The 23,094-nt window shown below is 34.8% G+C and overlaps 4 protein-coding genes across 8 annotated transcripts; all 4 read right to left on the bottom strand.

Annotated features, from left to right (window-relative positions):
* Positions 1-1,907: 1,907 nt before the first annotated feature.
* LOC104786929 (cyclin-dependent kinases regulatory subunit 1) lies at positions 1,908-3,024 on the bottom strand. The gene is made up of 3 exons (XM_010512406.2): positions 2,804-3,024; positions 2,649-2,709; positions 1,908-2,243 (listed from the first exon to the last, which is right to left on the bottom strand). Exons 1-3 carry the CDS (start codon positions 2,854-2,856, stop codon positions 2,094-2,096), a joined length of 264 nt encoding a protein of 87 aa, XP_010510708.1. The 5' UTR covers positions 2,857-3,024; the 3' UTR covers positions 1,908-2,093.
* Positions 3,025-3,675: 651 nt separating this feature from the next.
* LOC147943968 (cyclin-dependent kinases regulatory subunit 2-like) lies at positions 3,676-5,055 on the bottom strand. Of its 2 annotated transcripts, none has more exons than XM_087450271.1 (4): positions 4,843-5,055; positions 4,636-4,723; positions 4,474-4,534; positions 3,676-4,066 (listed from the first exon to the last, which is right to left on the bottom strand). In XM_087450271.1, exons 2-4 carry the CDS (start codon positions 4,686-4,688, stop codon positions 3,923-3,925), a joined length of 258 nt encoding a protein of 85 aa, XP_087306397.1. In that variant the 5' UTR covers positions 4,689-4,723; positions 4,843-5,055; the 3' UTR covers positions 3,676-3,922. The 2 variants fall into 2 exon arrangements, with proteins under 2 accessions (XP_087306397.1, XP_087306398.1); XM_087450272.1 differs by having other exon boundaries at positions 4,636-4,715; positions 4,843-5,002.
* Positions 5,056-5,282: 227 nt separating this feature from the next.
* Positions 5,283-12,005, bottom strand: LOC104703609 (increased DNA methylation 1). 4 transcript variants are annotated; one of them, XM_087450268.1, is made up of 19 exons: positions 10,342-12,005; positions 10,171-10,257; positions 9,879-10,080; positions 9,659-9,773; positions 9,270-9,341; positions 8,924-9,016; positions 8,713-8,794; positions 8,572-8,631; positions 8,432-8,484; positions 7,873-8,039; positions 7,550-7,763; positions 7,197-7,254; positions 7,051-7,107; positions 6,711-6,968; positions 6,537-6,601; positions 6,396-6,452; positions 6,213-6,306; positions 5,757-5,897; positions 5,283-5,666 (listed from the first exon to the last, which is right to left on the bottom strand). In XM_087450268.1, exons 1-19 carry the CDS (start codon positions 11,398-11,400, stop codon positions 5,541-5,543), a joined length of 3,060 nt encoding a protein of 1,019 aa, XP_087306394.1. In that variant the 5' UTR covers positions 11,401-12,005; the 3' UTR covers positions 5,283-5,540. The 4 variants fall into 4 exon arrangements, with proteins under 4 accessions (XP_087306394.1, XP_087306396.1, XP_087306393.1 ...); XM_087450270.1 differs by having other exon boundaries at positions 9,860-10,080; positions 10,342-11,747; XM_087450267.1 differs by having other exon boundaries at positions 8,572-8,794; positions 10,342-11,731.
* Positions 12,006-16,511: 4,506 nt separating this feature from the next.
* On the bottom strand, positions 16,512-19,891 carry LOC104786927 (BEL1-like homeodomain protein 8). The gene is made up of 5 exons (XM_010512404.2): positions 19,681-19,891; positions 17,930-19,021; positions 17,486-17,835; positions 17,328-17,388; positions 16,512-17,019 (listed from the first exon to the last, which is right to left on the bottom strand). Exons 2-5 carry the CDS (start codon positions 18,989-18,991, stop codon positions 16,660-16,662), a joined length of 1,833 nt encoding a protein of 610 aa, XP_010510706.1. The 5' UTR covers positions 18,992-19,021; positions 19,681-19,891; the 3' UTR covers positions 16,512-16,659.
* Positions 19,892-23,094: the final 3,203 nt, after the last annotated feature.

The raw sequence follows: 23,094 nt of genomic DNA, 5'->3' as shown, positions 1-23,094 counted from the left end.
TTTAAATTAATTAATTAAGCTTAATTAATTTTTTCTAATGGCAATTGAATGTAATTTTTAACACATTTTAAGGTTAGTTTTATATTTGTACTTCTCAATTAATATAGTATAGGATTAATTAGGTGAGAGTGAAAGTTTCTTAGACAAATTAAAAAATAAATGGTAACGATGTGACTTAAGTATATATCGTGGGAACAAATTTATATTCCTTTTTTCTCTTACCAAAACGTGATTTTTTTCCTTAGAAGATGTTTATATTTTTAACATGTTTTTTTTTTTATGTGGACGTCTAATTTAATAAAATAATAACTATCGGACGTTTAACAAATTTACCTATACCACTCAGTGATCTTATAATTCATCATGTCAATTCTTTTATTAAGTCTTAATTTCGAATTAGGATTAATGAATAAACAGAAATTATCACAACTAGAATTCTCCTAAGATCAACCCTATCATACGTTTTGTAAATTATCAATAAAATATATATATATATATATATACGTGAAGAACTACTGTTTAAATGCACGTAAATGTGAGAGATATCAAAAACTTGATATTTTGATAAGGTTAAAAAGATTAAGGTGCACAATAGAATCACTAAAGAAACAAAAAAAACAAATAAACAAGAAAGTATATATGTTTACTTCATCAAAACAAAGATGCATGTGTTAGGTTTAAGGCTTTAAGGAGACATCGAGCTGTCTTTGTTTGGTGTGGTCTTTTTGAGTCTTATCACATCAAAGAGCAAACATAAGCGTCAAGTGAATAAGAACATTAACTAAGGGATTATTCATATAACTCTGATTTGTCTTTTATTGGAACATGCACTTTTCTTTTTTTCTTTTTTTTCCCCATGTGTTTGAACACTCTATCTTACTTTTGTAGGGCAAAATAATGAATCTCATCAATATCTTCTGTTGATTTGATATTATTTTGTTGCTCTACTCCAATAATATAGTCTTAAGTCATATCAATATCACTTGGAAGTAAAGGATGTTCATTCTATTTTAATTACTTAAGGGTTTCTTTTTCGTGTTTTCATTTTTGTTTTTCTAAATCCATAACCTAAATAGAACCAAATCTCGTATAGATTGGTTTAGTTTTAGTTAAATTTTTGTCAAACAAATTGTATTTGGCTTTACTTGAAGATTGGTCGGATGGGAAGCTCGAAAGATCTAAAAAGCTTGCAAGCAAATGGTTAACTCTAAAATCACCATGAAGAACTCCACATTTAAGAATTGACAAATTTACTAAGCAAGAATAATCGATTTCATCTATATGATTCAAAGCCTAAGAACATATATGCTATATGTAGCATCATTCAACACTGAACGTTCACGCAATCAACAACAATGACCAAGCAACATGTTTGATTGTATGTCGCTGTGACTTGTAAGAGCATCGAGATGACAATAACGGTGATAACATTATATTGAAGATTCTTCTCCCAGATGTTAGCAACGATCACGAGAACAAGAGGTACATGCCGTGTGAGATAAGGTAATGGTAACTAAGCTTCACATACTTATACTTGAATGGTGAATGGAAGAGGAAGCTACTAACTATAAAGAAGCTTTCTTAATCTGCTCATGTGAGAATCGTAGACAATCTTATGTTTTGGACCGAACTAGTAGACTGGTCCGACATCAAAAAGTTCTAATTGTATTGACCGGACTAGGGTGATGATTGACCGGTTCAGTTGAACCAAATTGTATAACACATTGTACACTATGTATGCAACTGAACCGGACTAGTTGACTGGTCCGACATCAAAAAGTTCTCTGTTTGCAAATACTCTTTATATGAGCCTTCTAGGATAAATGTAATTCAGAAATGTGTATAACACATTTTCCCATGGCCATTTACTAGTAGAGAGGATGTAAATAAAGAGCAGAAGCAGAAGATGACACATAGAACCAGAGTTAGATAACAACATAGGATTTGTTCCATCAACACACATAATTCTCAACCATATATAATCCAGGATCACAATAGGTTTTCAAACCATGTTTACAAGAAACATAAACCGAGAATCTGTAGAATTCATTGCATAAATTCCTTACTGTAAAAACAAGGGAGGTGACAACGATTCACTTAACAAGCACGTTTTGAGCTTGAATCTCCTGCTGCTGCTGGTAGTTAAGTGGCCTCCTGAAAAGCATTATATGCGGCTCAGGCCTATGAATCGCGTAATGCACCCATCCACGGCTTTGCTGCACTCCTATCGCACGCCACTCGTTCTACAAACATCCCAACATTTTTTAATACCACAAATTCAACACTGATAACATCGCAAAGATTACACAAAACAATGTCTACAATATCATCATCACTAAACCTTGACAACATCTCAAAAACAAAACAAACAAGCCTGTAATCTCCATTTGATTCATCTTTCAAAGAAGAACAATATAAACACAAAAACCTCCAAAGAGACGATACCATTAAACCAAAAAATATTCGAGTCCAGAACAATCCAGAATCAGAGCAAAGGTTTCAGATCCTAATCCGTAACTATCTAATCACTATTAGATATCCCATACTTAGTATCGTAAGGTTCAGCACAATTTTTGATAGGCTTCGATGATCTGATCCGAGGAATAGAATCAGAGAAATCACACAGAGCAATGCGAGTAAAGACTTACTTCGGAGAGAAGACGATTCTTAGGAAGAAGCTTAGCGGTTTCAGGAGGAAGAACGACGTGCCTGTAGGTACCGATTCGATCACGCTTTCAGTGAATTGAGAGAGTGAAAAAAATTGGAGGAAGAACTGAAGAAGCAAAAAATTGAAGAGCGTTACCTGTACTCGAAACTGTCATCGAAGTATTTCTCAGAGTATTGGATCTGACCCATCTCTTCTCACCCTCTCTCTGATTCGATGTGAAACCCTAATCAGGAAATGGAGAAAGGTAAAGAGGAAATGAAGAATCTGCAAATCTGATCGTTTGAAATGTGAGGAAGATAGTGAAAAGGGAATAAAGTGGTTGGGTAAGAGATGTAATTATGAGAAAATAGAGGGGTGTGTTTTATCAACCTTTTTTGCTTTTTTAGAGTTTGAAATTCTTCCGGAGACGATGATGATTGACCGGTTCAGTTGAACCAAATTGGATTGGAAATTCTGTGATTCGGTCTGGTTCTAATTTAAATTTTATAAGAATTTGTTTGGCTATTTTTATCACAAACCGGCCGGTTTTGGTTTAGTTCGATCAAAATTGTAGCGTATAATGTCCCAGTTATGGCCGAGTCGGATATGTCATCGTCGGCGATGGTTAGCTGTGGCAGCTATGAGTCAGTGTTTCAACGGGTAAGCCAGGCAGCAGAGAAAGCAGATCGTGTGTCCGATCAAACTGGTGGTAGTGATGAGCAAGATGAAACCAGTTTATTTGAGTCAATACAGGGTTTATCTTTATAGGCTCAGAGTCGAGCGACTAATAAGAAGAACATCAAAGTGTAGTTCACACAAAACTAAAGTTTCACATAGCCTAACAACATGTAGTCAACCATGACCTTTGGCCAAAATAAAAGTTTTAGTTAGCCTAAAGAACTTGTTGAACACAACTAACATGACCAATTTGTATTCCATTTGTTTTTGATTTAATCATATAGAATAAAGATTGCTCAACTAACCAGAAGCAATCAAAAGAATTGAAAAGGTGAAAGAAGCGCAGAAGCAGGAGAAATAAGCAGCTTAACAGTGCATAAGTTCAAACGTGGATCCAAACAAAGAGTGTAGCAAAGAACCAGGCTTACATAAACATCATAAAAAGAGTCACATAATTCTCCACTGAAGAGAATTCATAAACACGATAAAATAAAAGCTACCATAGGAATGTATCAGACACGAGTGGTTTGTAAAAAACCTTGTTTACGAGAGACATAAACTGATGATATTAGGGAGAATTTTTGGCAACATAACTCTCTACTTAGCAATCACATTCTGAGCTTGATGCTCCGGCTGGTAGTTAAGAGGCCTCCTGAAGAGCATGATGTGTGGCTCAGGACGATGAATCGCGTAATGAACCCATCCACGGCTTTGCTGCACTCCCATAGCTCTCCATTCACTCTACAAAACCAGATGTAACACAAGACAAGAGTTAGCTCCAAAATAAGGAATTGAGAAATGACTAATACACACAAAAAGAATGAATAAACTATCTTCATTAAACGATACACACCAAAAGAAAGACTTAATGATCTCAACTAAGCAAATTTGTAAGCAAAAGGATGATACAGACTAGTAAGAAACTATACACGAGAGCCTAAAACTTAACCAAAAAAGAGTTATGTGTGAACCCAAATCTCTAATTATACACCAAATCCTAAGCAGAAACAATCTCTTCAAGTTCCCAAACTCTTTACTTATTCTTAAACATGTAAACTTGAGGTATACAAAACTTCGATGCTCCAAGTATGAGATCACACAATCACAAGTACCAATACAATAGAGGAAAACCCTAATTTTGAACTTACTTCCGAGAGGATACGATTCTTAGGTAAAAGCTTAGCCACTTCCGGAGGAAGCACGACGTGCCTGTACAGAACAACGCGATTAGATTAGACTGACACAAAGTTAAAAAAAAAAAAAAAAAAAAAAACTCCATTAGATAGGCGAATCAGGAATTGAGAAATCACCTGTATTCATAAGTATCATCGAAGTATTTGTCTGAGTACTGGATCTGACCCATCTTCTCTTAATTCACCCACAAAATCGTCTGTCAAACTTGTAAATTAAAATAATAAAAAAAAAAAAAAAAAAAAAAAGACGAGTTGAGCAATCCGTCAGTAATCTAAACCATAAACAACGAAGAGAAACCAGAAAAATAAATCTGAAACGCAGACCTTGAGAGGAAGAGGAAGCAGTGCGATCGGAGAAAATAAAAAATGAATCTTTGGAGAAGGAGAGAAGAGGGAAAGCGAAAAGGGCGAATTGAAAAGGGGATTGTGGGTAGAGATGTAATTATAAAGGAAATCCAAGGGGCATCTTTCTAACGGTTGTTCTGCCTCTTTTTTTGAGTTTCAAATTCTTTTGAGGCGCTCCTTCCCGCTCGCTGTAGCCCTAAATTTTTATCTACGGTTCTATATTAACCGGACCGGTTAAACGAATCAATGATTGACTGACTGATTGGGCCTTTGGTCCCAAATGTAGAGCCCAACGAATTTGTTTTTTTTTTTTTTACTAACATTAATTCAGCTTTGCGAAAGAAAATAAAACATTAATCATTTTTTCTTTTCCTTTTCGATGGCAGAAAATCATTTTTTTTTTTCATTTTGAGCAAAAATAGTTACAAAAAAATTAGCTACACATAAAATTTTAATCAAAATACTAAACCCCAAAAACCAAAAAGAATGCCCAATGTTCTTACCCCTCCTACCAAAACCAAATTCTCTTACCCTTTTTGTGTGCATCTTGAGACACATTAGGGGGAAAAACCTGTACACTAAAGGCTACTACTACCCGAAAACTAGATTAAAGATAAAAATACCCATTCGTTTCACCGACTTCCAAAACCAAAAACAACAAAGACAACCTTCAGGCTTTACTCCTTCATATTATTGTCCTCGGGTTTACTCACGGCTGTTGTTGTTGGTTCAGGGACACTCTTTCTCAACATAGATGTTCCATGAAAATACATCACCGAGTAGTCTTTTCTGCATTCCTTCACCTAATAAAACCCACAAACAGTACATGTATCAGAGATGGGAATCATTCAGAGTTTTACGTTTACTGACAAGGGTTATTTCTAGATGGATACCTCCTCTTCAGTCATCTTGGTGAAACCAAATTTGTCAGTCCATATGGATTTGGCTTCATCTGCTGCTGGTAGCACGATATGTTTCACGTTTAGGAACCCGAGTAGTCTCTCTATGCAAGCAAACAGGCATTGGAAGTAACCCTACAGCAAAAAAAAAGAGAGAAAGAACATAAAAATTCTCAAACTCTCAAAAGAAAAGAGCAATCACAAGCATCTTATCTTCGTACATATCCGATTATAAAGCGTTGGATGGTTGGTAAAATCTAACAAAAGAATTCCTTCTGCAGTTAATATGTTACACATTGTTCTGCTCTCCATTTTAAGCATAAACAGACACAAATACATGTAGGGTTTAGGATTGACAACGAGAACGGGCTAATCTACAGGGGTACGCAATTCTAGTAAATATAATAACGATTCATGCAAGGTTGAAGGTTCCTGATCAAAACTATTTACCTGCCCTTGACAATCTTTGCTGGTAGCAACTAGAGGGAGTTCCGCAAATTCTGACCCAAAAACTCTAAAGACTCCCACTGAAACAATCACTTCACTGAAAAAGCAAACAAAAAAGACAACATAAAAAAAGATGAAACAAGCATCACAGAAAATAAATTAGAGTGGAAAGAAGAAGAAACATACTCCACAGCCAGCATGGTGCAGTACATGCCACTAAAATCTTGGCCCTTTGTTTGCCTTCTGTTCCACACACAAATTTGTTCATCAGCTAGGTTTCATGAGCACAAAGAATAATCCACTCGAGAAGATAAAAACTTTGCTTACCCGTACACCATGGCTGGTATGAGATCTCCTCTGGTTCCAGATTCACTGATAGGATCAAACCGCTCCTAAAGCATACCATGGTTACAAGGGACAAACAAAGTCAAACCTTCATAAAGAATACAAGGGACAAACAGCAGAAAGGACACAAGAGTTTGACATGTGATCTTCACTTACATGAAGGATGGAAACTGCCTTTGTAAGCAATACTTTTGTATCATCCGAAGAGGCCAACTTCCCACTAAGGACACTCCATCTTATGTCTAGAGTGGTGTTGTCATCTGAACATCCTTCTTCATTAAGTTTTTCCTTTTTCTTTATAAAATTCAGAATGTTGTTACTAAGCTTCTCTTCTCCGCGAACTATCAGATTGCCCAATGTAGTGTTGATATTTTCGCACCCGAGGGAACAGAACCATTTTTCTTCAGGTAGTTCCTGTTAAGACATAAACAAGAATGTGAGAGATAGACGCTGAGTTTTCACCTGAGAGAAAGAAGGAGCTAAAGAGGTAAAGCACCTTGAGATCAGCAATGTTATGTTCTTTCAAACAGCCAACATGGAATTCCTTTTCACACTGAGAAGAAAACAAATACCGAAAATGGTGAATGCCAGTTGCAGATTTAAGAGACATGGGTCCCTATACAGAAATGACCAACAAGATACCTGATCACAGATAATCACAGTGCGAGAATTAAAGCCCAACCTGCAAAAACTATGACCTCTGCAACAGCACAGAAAAGTAAGTAAAGGTCAAGCTCAGAAGGAAACGGTTTCAATTAGGAGAGAAGCAGCCAATGTATTAATTTAGTTAGATATACATATATGAATTAGAAACATGAAGGAAAAGAAATAGGATAATATAGGACCCGATAATATATTAGCCAAATAAGACCTCATTGAACTACAACTTGCAATTTTTTGTAAGGTTGTTACAGGAAATTATGTAAGACATTAAACGAGACACTAAAAAGGAAACCACCAAGATACTTGAAATAAGAGAAAAACATGATATTCACCTGCACAACACGCATACACTTGGGAGCTCGCTCTCAAAGGAGCTGACTATTCGAATGCATCTTTTGGTTATCTCAGCAATTGCATCAACTCCCTGAACTCTCCCAGCTGCAATGGCATTGCGATTGCTATCCACGAACTTCTCTCTTTCAACCATATTCACACAATATTTGCAGGACCACCTCTCACTCGGAAGGCTTGGGAGAGAAGCACATACTAGATAAACCAAAACAGACAGATTAGAAGTTGACGCTCCAAAAACTTTTTTAAAGGAGCAATAGTAGAATTCTATCAAAGAAACATAGAGAAAATGGCAGATATTAACCTGTATGAAATGATCTTGGACAGGTATCACAACATAAGAGCTCGCCTCCATCTCTACAGATACTGCAAAGGTCATCATTTTCACGGATGGAAAACCTCTGGTCCATGGATAGTGCTACTGACAGTTCATGAAGAGAGACCCCATTGGTTGTATAAATGTGCTGAAATCTGATCATCAACAGAAGATGAACTAGTTGAAACAACAATTTCTCTGTGACTCACACAATTAATGATCTTAAGGATCCACAACTTGTACGCTAATTATACAAGTTTTGTATGTTTACTTTTTCGTAAGCATGGGGTAAAGGCTCTTTGTCTATACAACAATACATGGCAAAGCAAATAAGAATGGTTCTGTTATCGGATTAAACCCTACGGGTTTCCAAGGAGAATGTAAGTAGCTTCAGTATAATCCTTGATCTCTTGTATTACAGCAAATTATTATACTAAGTTACTCAAGTTTAATTGTATCAGAATTGGAGATTAAAAAGAAGTAGTAGAACAGGTATAGACCCATTACTATTACAGCATAAATATGAAAATAGTTGAAAGGAACTTACGGCTTCCGACGACTTGCACAGCCAGCATGGGCCTCAAACAATGAAGGACTGACCTGTGCCCATAAACATAATAAAGGCTGCTTCAGAGCCCTATATACTTTAATGCCAGGAAAGCTAGTTTGATGTTAGAGAGAACTTACCACTTTGTTGCAACAAGAACAATGTATCCCAAATCCTTTCTTATAGCCAACAAGCAATTTCTGCACAATGATCAAAATGGTTAAAGAAGAATAAGTTACAAAACGGGATGGAAAAAAAGCCGACTTCCATGTAGATCTAACCTTTCCAGCAACGAAATAACCCACTTCGGTACCATCTGGCAGTATATCATCCTCAAAAACAAGTTTGTGCAGCCGCACATCCCTTTCAAAATGACAAAAGATAGACTGAGAACTAATATAAGTATGACAGACGGAAAGGAAGGCGACAATCTAGCACTAGACCATAGATGCATTGGAAAAGTGTTGTCACACTTATAACAACACTACTCACTTTCTGGTTAGTCTCCCTTGGCTGTTGCTTTTGATTGAACTGGATTTTGACTCGCTCAGAATAGTTCCTGGAACCACACCTGGCTCGGGTGACCTGTGGAACTCCAAGATAAATTTAGCTTAGCCAATAACCCCAATGTACAACTAAAGAGTATATGGCACAGTTCCAATATTACATTCTATTTAATCATTTTCCAGAATGATAATGGCAAATTGTGAGCTAATTATAATACAAAAGGCAGCAAAAACACAAAATGCAACAGAATAAAATTAGGAAGCACAACCATCAAAGAGTTGGCACCATCCACATAACAATAATACTCACTTTTCTGGTTAGTTTTTCTCACCTGTTACTTTGGCGAGGAATGGATTTTGACCCACTAAGGATAGTTTTTGGAGTCACACTTGGCCTAGACGAACTGTTTAAAATTGGGAACAGATTTAGAATCAACCAATTAGATATAGGTTAACATATTGGTGTATTAGATATATCCAAAAATAAAGTTATGCATGTTAGTACTTATAGAATTCTACATAAACAACCATATAATAGAGGATATACAGCTCGTAATCCACATTACTTATTTAGAAAATCATTATTCCTGAATTTTACGTTTTACTTTCCACCCAGTCTGAAAAACTAACTGAAAAGGATAATTGTATGCCCATCTTACTTTCACATGATTCAACTGCAAAGAAAAGGTTGTTGCGATAAATAAAGACAGATAAGCCATACCCGTTAAGAGCATCATTTGCTTTAGAAGGACTGTTATAGATTTCTAACTCCTTAGCCTCCAAACACGATTTGCACAAAACTAATGAGTTTGTATCACAGGGCTCAACCATTGGACCTGCAATCATTTGAATGTAACCAGTCTATTCTTTATAAAGAGAAAAAAAAACAAGTGAAAGCAGTCTGTATAATGTTTGCACAAACCAATGAACCAATCAGTAACCTTGGCAATTCAAACACAGGCTAGATTTCCTTAAAGTTGGTCCAACTACCGCACGAAGTTTTTCTTCTAGTGTAGCCAAGGGATTTTGCTTGCATGCATTCATGACATCACGAATTGTGAATCCAGACTCCAGTAAGATATATTCAGGTGGGCGCTTGTTTGTGCTAGAAGCATGCACCTCAAACATGCCAGGGCTCACAACCTGTGAAGTGAAATTTAGAAAGTTAAATCAACCTGCTTGCATTTGATAGGGCCAACTACGAGACCTTTAAGAACAGTAAATATCACTAACTTGAATTCCTTTGCAGGCACTACAAAAGCACAAAATGCCTGATCCTTTTATTACTCCTTTAAGCCCTCTAGCCCCTGCCTCTCCCAACTACGATACGAAGGTAACATACACATCGGCTATATAAAATCTGTTTTTACATGAATAGAAAGAAAAAAAAAAGCCATCATATACCTTTGCTTCTCGAAGATAGTACACAGTTAGTTCCTCAAGTATTCCACAATCAAAAATTTCTTTCAGCTTAGTTGGAAAATTCCTTAAGAATTTCCTGGGCCTTCCACGCTTTTTGTGAGTTGTAACTGAAGGACTTTGAACATCAACTATTTCGACATCATTGGCATTCACATCTACCTCGCCCAAGTCTGCTGGCTTAGTAGAATTCCCCAAATCAGGATTTTCTGAATCACCTTCTTGTTTAACCAATGACCTCGTAACCCTCCTCAAAGGCTTATCTACTGCATCACTCACTCCCTTCTTAACAAGAAGTTGGGATGATCCACTTGGAAGCCCGAGGCATATCTCCACATTATTTTGCTCACAACGCTCCTCCTCCTTCTCATATGCCACTACGGTAGAAACATCAACACAATCATCTCCGCTATCTATAACAACCTTTTCTGGATTAACACGATCGTTATCAGCACTATTAGCTTCTGGCTTAATACCCTCAACCTTCAACATAGACCGGGTCAACCTTTTGCACGGTTTACCATAGACCAAACCTCCTCTTTCCAACTTAACCTGGCAAGATCTAGAAGCCATTTTTTCCAACATACTAAAATCCGCAGGACATGCCACAACTAATTCTCTATCAATCACACCCAAGCTTTCCTTCTCAGCCTCTATAACTTTCAGTGAACCCTTCTCAGTCTCCACATTATCTTCTCTCCCCTTATTTTTACTCATAGATTCAACCAAAGCAGAGTCATTACACAACACCTTAGACTCATCAACATCAACAACGTCACTCTTACCTTCATCTTCTTCTAAAGCAACAACACCAACAGTATCAGACATTACTACAACCTCTTCATCTTCCTCATCTTTACTAAGACGAATCTTCTTAATCCCACTCTTCAAACTTGTAGATTCGACATTCGAGTTTCGGCTTCCACGAGTCCGACCTAGTGACTCGCCTCCACAGATCTCAGACTGAGATTTCAATACAAACTGCAATTCCCTTTTACACCCTGTACGAACCACGGATTCGCCAGTGGCTGTACCTTTCGCCATTGATTTCTTAAAGCAAGAGATCACAATAAAAAAAAAAAAAAAAAAAAAACTTGGGAAATTTTATCAATGTCGAATCTCTTCAAGAAAACCTAGAAACCGCATCGATGTAGCGATGGATTCATAGATGGCGAAAGAAGGAAAGAAAAAAAAAAACAGCGATTACAAGGTTTAAAATTCTAAGGTTTCGCTTATCCTTAAACGAAGAAGAGGAAGAGATTAGGGTTATCACAAGAAGAGAGAAGTTGAGAAAAAAGCTGTTTTGTTTTTTTGATTTTCTGGCAAAATAGAAAGAAAATAAGAGAAGAGATAGAACAAAGACTTTAAAAATGTTATATTTCTTTCTTTTTTTCGAATTTTAATCTGATGATTTATATATAAGTGGGATAATAATAATACAGTATCATAGTTTTTAGTTATTCCCGGGATTGCATTAGTAGTTTCGCTGTTTTTATGATTCGATCCCATAGAAGTATATTGTTGTAGATTGCACCCTTTTTTTTTTCTTGCCATCGAATTGAGTTGGATGTCTGTCTCTTCTCTTGTTTTTTTGATGGGGAGAACATAAGAAGAAAGGGATTTTGAATGTCTTGTCAAAAATTTGGGATGTCTTTTTAACTTTGGATGCATAGCTCTTTTGTAGAGAAGAAAAGAAAATAAAAACATATAATTTAAAATACGGTGGCAAATTGTTTTTCTTTTCTTTCTTTTTTGACAAATTTTTTATAAATGGTTGGGTTCGGATTTTCACAGTCTAGCTTTTGAGATAGATCTGAAGTGTCTTCTCTCTTGTGTTGACGGGGGAGGAAAGAAGAAAAGGATTGAGATGTTTTTTTTTTTGCGTTTTGTCTTTAACTTTGGATGCGTAGCTTATGTAGAAAAGAGAAACTGAACATATAAATTTAAATACTTTGTCAAATTGTTTTTTTTTTCTTTCTTTTGGACAAAAATTGTAAATTAATTTTTGATAGTTGGGTTCTGATTTTCACTGTCTAGCTTTTGAGATAGATTAATGGAGGCTGGAGCCAATGTAATGTAGTTCTTTTAGTAATTGTACTGTTCTCTTCTCTCCGATCTCTTTGATGAGTTTACTTTGTGGATAGCTAGGTTTCGTAATTCTAGGGTAGAGAGTTTTTCAACGATTTCATCACATATTGCTTTCGGTATTTGAAAACAATTATCTTGTATAAACATGGAGAGTCATTGCGATTAGCCGATGACTTAACCTATTTTCCTACTAGTGATTATGCCAACCTGGCAACCTCATGTTCTTTCCCCCACTCTTTTGATAATATAGTCGAATATATAGTTCAACATTTTGTGGCCAAATTGCTCTAATAATCCCAAACGCTTGCCTCTTCCTTCTCCAACTTTGTCGATACTCAAAATCTTTTGCTCTTTTAGTTTCTGGTATTCGTATATGTTGATGCTTTAAACTCTTTGTGCTAGTGACTGTTGCTGATATTTGTTTGTGTTTGTTTGTAGAAGAAAAAAAGAGAAGCACAAAATAGCCAAAAAACGACACACGGTTTACAAATTCTCAAAACCAAACACCAGTTAATGTATGTTTTGGTGAGCTTACTGACCATCTCATAAGGCCTTATAGAACGTTATATCCGAGTACAAGAAACCAAAAAATAAGAAATCCCTATACAACCGAATTAAGAAGAAAATAAATTTTCTCTTACTCTCAAGAAACTCTCTAGATCTAGCCCGCTTGCTACTCACAACTTGCTCCTTTTATACACCTCAACGATGCTCCTCTGTCGGGTCACTCCAAACCTAGGTGAATCGAACCTCGTCAATGACGATAAGGAGCTTGGGTTGACCAGAGATGATCGTTGACAAACTTAGAATCTTTTGTGGGCCTGTTTCCCGAATGCGCGACCCAACAACCTCAATTATGGTCCATCATGGAATTGGATCGACCACTTCACAGTACAAAAATATTATCAAAGATTTGTTGTATGTCTTTTCATATCCTCTATATAATAAAACGGAAGTACACAACTTTTTTTTTTGTAGACTATATAATTTTTATAAGTTGGCTACAAAATAGGTTATAGATTAAATATAGGTTGATTACAAAAAAAAGTTATAGATTAATTGGTCAATATGTGAGATACATAAAACACTTAAGAATATCCCCAAAGAATCCTTTTAAAGAGAATATTCCAAAATAAAATCTTTAGTAATCAATATATTATTACAAAATATATAATGTTAGGCATAAAAATCTACTGTTAGGCGTAAAAAAGAATTAAATTTTGGGAATTTATCACACTTAATCGTAATTTCTGAAATCTTATTGTGTTGTTGAAAATAAAGTCTTACCTAAGCACAATTCATATTAAAAAACTTTCGTCAAACATGTTCAAAAATTAAAATGAAACAAACAACAAGCATAACTATTTCTCATACATAAAATTACAAAGTTAACAATATAAAACTTACTTTGAAGCCATCATATTTAGCATATGATTTTATTGCATAATTTTTTATCTAAAAAAACTTTTAAAAATAATCATATAAATTATATTTTATTCTAAAATTATATTATAAAAAAAAAAAAATTTAACCCGTGTTCTATCACGGGTCCTAATCTAGTTGTCAGAATAGATTGTGTCATGTACTTCCAGTTCGATATTATAAGCATATACATGTCGAGATTTAATAGATTATTTATGAGAATTGCCCAATCTCTTTAAAGTTTAAACCTAAAATAACATTTTGATATATTATTAAGTGTTTTTTTTTTCTTTAACACATACCTTTTCATTCCATATTAATGGTAAAATACAACCAGTGCCTCCTGTAGCGAGTTACAGACTAAAGAAAAATTCTAAACCAAGTGACCAAAAGAGTGTCGCCCGGGAGAACATTCCTTTACTTGAGAGTTAATGTACCGAGATGTGATCTGAGTAAGCTCTTAATTTTTGAGATAATACTCGAGGCTGGTCTAGCAGTGGAGGTGTGGAGGCGCGAGTTACGCTCCTTCCATATCATATAGACTGATGCTTGATACGCAAGGCGGATAATCCAGGCAGTGTTCTTGTCCCTACACGGATTCTTTAGCCATTTGACCCCATCATCAAAGTTAGTTGGAGGCGATACCTGAGCTTTGCTAGTGAAAGAGTACCACACTTCATCCGCAAAGGAGCAGTCAAAGAAGAGGTGTTGGCGGGATTCAACATGAGTATTGCATAAGAGACAGTTTGGAGGAACATTTAATCCTCAAGAAATCAACCGGTCGCGGGTAAGAAGTCTGTGCCGAGAGTTAAGCCAAGCAATGAAAGCATGTTTGGGGATCCTACCCTTGAACCAAACCGCCTCATACCATTCCACTTTGCTTCCTTGAGGATGGAGGTGAGCCCATGTTGCAGCCGTTGAAAACTTGTTTGAAGGCGCCACTTCTCCAATTTTCCAGAGATAAGAATCCTCACTTGCATCATCCTGTAGGTTAACAACAGAAACAGGAGGGAGGCAAGCCTTAATCAGTTGAACAACTGGATTTCGAGTACGACTATGTGTAATCCACCATTGTCCATCTCTTATAGCACTGGCAACCACCGAGTCGAGTGGCAAACCCGATACTCTCGGTCCAGCATCACATGTGATGTCTAAAAAGGGTTCCAAGGAAGTCCAGTTGTCGGTCCAAAACTTACAAGTAGTTCCAGAGCTCACTTCACACACAATATAAGGCCTAGCCAGAGCTCTTAATTTACAAATCCCCCTCCAAATCCAACTTCCCGAAGCTGAAACATCTAGATCCCAGAAGCACTGCCTTCCAAAAGTGTTTTTCTTTTATTTATAGTTTATACCAATAACCATAATCTATTGTATAATAGTTTATGTACTATATAATTTTTTAGAAATTTCATACCTTGGCATTATATTTTGTGTCCAATGACTTTAATTTTTTATCTTTATAGATAAGAAATCAACATTTATATCAGAAATAAGCGACTAATCCTACAATCGAGAAGTCAACTATTGGTGCTGATCTTTACCCAATGAGGATTGCCAACAATGATCGGAGGCTCACCCAAACTTCATCCTACGTTGATCAACAAGAGCTTTTGTGGCGTTTACCTTCTTCTTTCACTTTGATCCTTCTTTCACCGCATTGTTTCGATAATAACATCAAAATTCAATATCGCTTTGTTATAAACCAAGCATTTAGTATTAAAAACTAGCATATTAGTAAAAGAGATTTAACCGTTTAAACCTTTTACTTACAATGAAAGTGCGAAACCGAAATGGATGCACTTTAACAAACATATGAGTCAAATGCGTAGGACCCTTTGAAATCTCCAACGATGGTCTTCATGTCTCTCCCGTGGAAACTTCTTGAAAGCTGTTGCGACTCAAACTGATGAGAAACTAATCTCATGTCATCTCGAGCCAATATGGCATATATGTTTGTATATCTTTAGTACTTGTCAATAGCTTTTTTTTTTTTTTTTTTTTACAAAGACAAGGTATCATTTGTCAATACTCAATAGCTGCATCATACACAAATTATCTTCCTTTTTTATGTACAAAACTGTTAATAAATCTAAGTCACTAAATTGAAATCAAAATTTTCTGTTTTAATCCTAAAACTGAGATTTTTGAATCATGATTGTGTTATATACGACATAGGAATTCAACGCCAAAAAAAAAAAATCGTACAATGATGATTTTTGTATCAAAATTGTTGAATCACGATTTGGTACAAACTGCAAAATTCATAATTTGACGGAAAAAAATAAATCACACAACCATGATAATTGTATCGCAAACACTATCTTGAGTTAAAATTATGTGATCAGTTTTTGACGCCAAAAATCTTATACTAAAAGTTTGTGAAATTCACAATTGGTAATTGGTAACCAATTGGTAATTTATATTCTAGCTGACTAGTATTATTTACAGGTTTCAATGCTTTAGCTTATAAATACAACTTCCATTAGAAATCAGTTCTCATGAACTGTATATAGGAAATTTTTGGTTATCACAATGGATGAGTTTTTTTTCCCTTTGTTTTTTCGACATCATTGGAACTTGATAGTAATTAATCAAATATAGATATATCATAAAGAAGATAACTTGACGACAAAAACAAAAGGAGATAACCAAAAGGTGATCAGACTACTCTTTTGCCTTAAGTTAAGAGGTACAACGTTTACCATTTTCAGAGTCAAGACAACCTTGTTTTGTCTACCTGCAGTCGTTAACTTTGGACCCAAAACACATAGGTGAAACAAAAACAAACAAGTTTCAACCAACAAAGTCATGAAACATCTGACCTCCAGTTCCAAACTGAGGATCCTGCGTCTGCGTTTGGATTACATTGTCCACACCACGCCTAAGCCCTAACGTGAGTGACACGTTCCCTAGCCCGGTATTGAACTCCATCATGTTCATGTCACACACGTAGTCTAACCTCGGCCGTTTTGTTCCGGGTAGGTCCATTAACGTTTGCTTACGGCTCGGACTACTACAAGTATTCGGCCCATTTGATGGCTCCATGTTGTAAGTAGAATCCGTATTTTTAATGACTTTGGTCTCAAGCATGTGTATTTCCTCCACCATAGGTTTCCATAATCGCACACGCGCATTTATGAACCAATTTGATACCTGAAAAACAAAAACAGAACACATAGCGAAAGTCAACAATTCATGTCAAATACCAAAACCTACAAAGAGTTTTACTAAGATTCTTCATTGCTTCTGTAAATATAGATTACGTTTCTTTATGCTTTTCTTATATAGGTAAGATAAGATTACTATTATTAACAGTAAAAATTTCGTTATACTTTAGGTTATTGTCCCATCATCATACCTTTAAATCAATAAGAGAAAATAGGACCGGCCAAAGAGCAATAATTCAAGAGACAAGCACATTTAAAACTTGAGCAAACAAAGTATAACATAATTGAGCGTACCTGGTTACGAGAGAGACTGGTTTGAGTGGCTAGCATCTGCTTATCAGAATCAGTGGGGTACCTAATAACAGTATTATCAATAAAGGATGTGAGAAATCATATCAAAACATCACATCAAATAAAAATCAAAATCCCATCAAAACATTGTGACACTTAACGGATGAAGAAAATGGTCAAAGAGCCATGCTCTAAGAACAGCCACTGCGCGTTCCGGCAATCCCCTTTGAGGCCTCCAGATATGCTGTTGCGGAGATTCGAACCCGAAAATGTTACCAATCAAAGATCTTTGTTGCTTTTGGAATATGTTGTTGTCGTCGCCTGATGAGTATTGACTTGAGATTTGCTTCAACTGTTCAGAGATTGCGGCTTTAAGGGCCTTGAAACTTCTAAAAATCCGTTTGAGAGCCAAAGAGATAAACGGTGCTGCAGTGTTTAGACCAGCCACTGAATCGAAGGAAGACACAACTGTTTGCAACTGATGGTTGTATAATTTGTACCCCTTGCAAACCTTTTCAATATCAAGCTAGTTAGTTTCGTAATAAAATCTCTATATATATATATATGTTATAAGCATAACTGCGTAAGAATAATAATTAACAAACCTCTTCTTCTAGAAAGAGAAGCTTTGCTCTCTTTAGTCTATTCTTGGGCTCTATTTGCTCAGAAGAACTACTAAAACCATCAACCGCGTGATTCGTCGAAGTTAACATTTCCGACAAGTCATCATCATCCATGGAAGTAGATTCGAGTCCACTAATTTCTTTTAGAGCATAAGAGATACAAAATTCTTCTAACATCTTTTGAGCTGGCTCCAAGTACCTCGAGCTCTTTAGAATAGATGCATATCCCGTAAAAGGGCCGAGCGGACCTAAATCTCCGTGGATGTTCATTGTAGACGAAACAGTCGCATTTCCACCGTTTCTAAATGGGGTTACTTCAGACGAAAGTGAGAGTGAAAAGCCTCTCTTATTAGTATGAGAAGAGGCAGAAATGTTTACTGGTTTTTTACAACTCGGCTCGTGGTTCCATTGGCTTGCATTATGCGGAACTGATTGTTTCTCCAAACTTGGGAGAAACAAAAGTTCTCCTCGGTAACTACCAGATGGAGAACCTCGATCATAACTGCTCTTTGAAGCCTCGTTACCAGTACCCGAACAAGCCACTGTGACTACATTCTGAAGATTGTTTTGGCCAAGAAAGGGTACACAATCCTTTAGACAAGAAACTTCACTTCTTGATGTCATGCTAGACTGAGCAATATTGTCGAGAGGACAGTGGTTTCGAGAACTGAAATGATTTGAAAACAAATCTCCAACATTGCTTGGCCTAATACCAGCCTGATCATACCCGTAATTCACCTCCGAACAATTTAAGGAACTCGGTTGTGACAGATCACTGCTTCTCCAACTACCAGAGCCTTGTGGGTCTCGATGTATAGACTGTGGCATGTTCATGAAGGTTGTGGTAGAATCTTGATACAAATCGGTTTGAACCGGTACGGATATGATCTGGTTCTGCAAGATACCAATCAAATCAAGGTTGTTGGGAATTCTGATGTTCTGATGCTGATGATGATCCCAAGTGTTGGGGAAATCATTCATATGCTCAGCTCTAAACTTATCTCTCCGGATTTGTTGTACTACATGCGACTCTGGTTTTATCATATCCGTCTCTTTAAAATTAACTTCGATATTCTGCCATAACAACAAACATGCATGAGTAACATATAAGCTAATTAATTACATAATTAAACTTATAAAATTGGAAGAAGGTATTGTTTGTTGTCATACGAATAAAATCATCACTAGACAGCTCAAATAAATTAAACGCAAAATGAAATTCTTATATACACTAACATGATTCATCTACATAAACATAAAAATCCACAAACCCAGTTTACATGATCAACATAAAGATTCATGTGACATAATATATACATTAATTTTTATATACACATGAGCAACAACAGCAAAACAGGAGACGACCCTAATTAGTTGATTTTCAGGTGCAAAACTAACAAAACACGAAATGAAAGATAAACGAAGTGAAATCACCTAAAAAATGAATTCTTTTTTTGTATTTAAACCCTAGCAAACTTCAAGAACAAAAGAAGAAGAAGAAGAAGAACAAGAAAAAAGAAAAGGAAAAAAAAAAGGTGTTAGAGAATAGTCGGATTTAATTAGATTTGGTTACAGAAATTATAATCGTCAAGATTTCAATTTGGAACATTTAAGCAAAACAAACACTATATATATATATATACTACTAGCGAGGAGAAAACAATAAAATGAAAAAAGGCAAGTGGAAGTTATAAAGACAAGACAGATCTCAGAAGACAAGAGAGAACACATACCGATCGGAAGGTGGCCGGCAAACTCGTCCGGAGCTCCTGTGATGAGTTTAGAAATGTATGTGAACGGACGCCGGAGAGAGAGAGAGAGAGAGACAGGAGAAAGAATAGTGATTGCGTAAAGCTGTAGAATCTGTAATGGTTTTTCTTAACGTATTAAGGTAGATTTTATCCGTCTATTTAGTACACGGTGCTACTTAATTATTAATTATCTACTTTGTCGTTTTTCTCCTAGAATTGTTTTTATACTTATATTCATAAACATGATATTACATGTATCAGAAGATCCAAAATAAAATAGAGTATTATAAATTAAAACATGCAATAAAATTTTAAATCTATCAACAATATAATTATCTTTTCCGATTTTTTATATTTAAAAGTTTTAATATTTAAAGAAAAACTTATAATTCTATATATTATTTAATCGTTATATGGTGGTCTATATTCTATATCATGGTTAAAATATATATTCATTTCATACACTTACCTTTTCTTTTTAATTTGATAATTTTTTTTTTTTTTTTAAAGTTCTAAACTTTATTTTTTTCATATTTAAGTTGATGTTCCTACTAAATTGATGTTTTGGTATATTTATTTGTAAACTTTATTTGGTATAATTCAAGTTAATATTTTGTAAACTTTAAAAATAATTATTGAAATTTCTAAATTGTTACTGGTCTAAAATTATATAATATATTTTTAGTGAGAGAAATGATGTATTTTAAAATCAATAGTCATTATTTTCTTAAAAATTGTAAAATCTTCAAAACATCAATCTTTTATGAACGGAGGGAGTATGACATATTCTCCGAAACTACGCATATGCAACTTACTATCAAAACAAGAAGTTACTACTATGTTTTCACATTTCTGTGTTGCTTGTTCTATCTAGCTGCATATCCCAACTCTTTGCTCAATTAGTAGTCTACGAAACTGCTTCGTTTCGGACCATAACACTAGCCACTAGACTTTTACTAGAAAAAAAAGAGTGTTATTTATTTACTCTTTTTGTTGTCATGCTTTATAATTTACATCGGACAACTGTTAGTTTACTCATAGTTTTCTAAATAGTACAAACATAGTGATAGTACATATTGGCAGTCAATTCTGTAGCACAGTTTCCACTAAAGATATGGACGTCATCATATCGGTAAGCTGCATTTTTTGACGTCGTTACTTACTGAGGAAGAATACAAGTAGACCTCCCTATTTGTAATTTTTGTTTTACGCTACTTACTTTTAAGTTTTTACATGTTTTTATATTAATTAAGTGCGTTTATTTGGTCAATTCACTCAAATCAAATCAAATCCAACGCCAAACTGATACTACTATTTATTTGATTGACGCTTCAGAGTTGAAACTGGCACTTTTGTCAGATTATATCTCTCTTCCTAACTTTGCTTTTAGGAGACACGACCCCCGTAACTTTCATGAAGACTAGTTTAATGCATGGTATTTGATTGATGCGTATTGAGTACAACAAGAAGCTATAACTAGATGAAAGGTGAACAACAAACAACAAAAATTATCTTCTTTTTCCCGATTTAAAATGATTTAGAAATGAAATTGTACAGACTATAGGTTATCTGATATGAAAAGATTTTGAAATAAATTATATGTATTCATATTGTAGTTAGGGATCAAAATTAACTAAAGTTCTAACCCGACGGATCCCACTCAAACCGGCAACAAGAGTCTAATCTCTCATTGGAAAAATTAGCAAGTGTTATCTTTAAGTTTCAATACGAGTTTTATGAAGGCTTTGATAGGAGAAAACATATCGGATAAGCTGATCAAAGATCAAATTGGTCTGCTTGCATATCATGATTACTTTATATTAGGGAAAAATTCAAAAAAAAACACCAACTATTTAATATTTGCCAGAAAAAAACATGAACTTTTTTTGTTGCAAGAAAAATACGCAGACTATTTTTTACTTCCTCCGTTTCATAATATAGGATATTTAGAAGATTATTTTTGTTTCATAATATGGGATGTTTCCAACTTTCTATGCAACTTTTAGATTAATTTTATATTTTATATTATGCAGTTTTGAATATGATTGGTTAAACTTTTTAAAAGTAACTTTTTTTTAATATGTGTGTTTCTACTAAAACATCCTATATTTTGAAACAGAGGGAGTAGTTGATAAAAAATACACGAACTATTATTTTTTTCCAGTTTCTCCTCGTCTCCGTTACAACCGTTAATGGTATTGTGACAGCGTTACTATTTTTGAAAAAAGTTCCAGAAAAAAACACAAACTATTTATTTTTTGCCAGAAAAATACATGAACTTTTTTTTTTGTCTGAAAAATACATAAATTTCATTTCTGATTTTTCCATTAACAATGTTAGAGATCATAACCCATAACTTTCTCTACTCTCTTGAACTTCATTCAAGTTTTCACTACTATTTAGGATAATTAAATTCAAGAACAAAAATACACAATTAGATTAATCGATTTCCAAATTTCTCAATTAGTGTTGTTTTTGGATTTATACTGACTTTACAAATTTTGAAACTTCATCAACACTTCTTTAAAATTTTATGATATCTCCACCTTTGTAGACCTTTTGTATACATTTCAAAAAATATTCATCTCTTTAGTTTGGTACCTTTAGTGATGCTTATAGCCAGTGTAAATCATTAAATGGGCTGGTGTACGCAAACTTGATCGAGATTGTAGATTATAGCCATTTTGTGGGACATCAACTCTTGTAACCTAACCAGATTCACCATTTATTTATGCAAAAACAATACTAATTGAGAAATTTGGAAATCGATTAACCTAATTATGTATTTTTGTTCTTGAATTTAGTTATAATAAATAGTAGTGAAAACTTGTATGAAGTTCAAGAGAATAGAGAAAGTTATGATCTCTAACATTGTTAGTGGAAAAATAAGAAATGAAAAATTATGTATTTTTCAGGCAAAGAAAAAAAAATCATGTATTTTTCTGGCAAAAAATAAATAGTTAGTGTTTTTTTCTGGAACTTTTTTCAAAATAGTAACGCCGTCACAATACCGTTAACCGTTGTAACGGAGAGGAGGAGAAAATGGAAAAAAATAATAGTTTGTGTATTTTTTATCAACTAAAAATAGTCTACGCATTTTTCTGACAACGAAATAAGTTCATGTTTTTTTCTGGCAAATATTAAATAGTTAGTGTTTTTTTGGGGAATTTTAGTTGATGAAAAAAGATCAAAAATATCAAACTGTTGAAAGAGTGTTGACAAAAAACGATGTTCAAATGGGATAAAGCGTTTTAAATAGTAAAATTAAAAAATAGTATGTAACATAGATTATTGATAAAATATTTTATAGAATTATACAAATTGTAATAAATAATATGAAACCACTAATTATTGTTTTTTCTTGTTTTTCTAAATTGCAATTTATTGTTTCGCCTG

The sequence above is a fragment of the Camelina sativa genome, chromosome 5, assembly GCF_030686135.1.
Source record: "Camelina sativa cultivar CO46 ecotype springtype chromosome 5, ASM3068613v1".
In the NCBI taxonomy this organism is placed as follows: Eukaryota; Viridiplantae; Streptophyta; class Magnoliopsida; order Brassicales; family Brassicaceae; genus Camelina; species Camelina sativa.
Note: the sequence above shows the minus strand (reverse complement) of the source record. Positions and strands in the feature narration are given on the sequence as shown.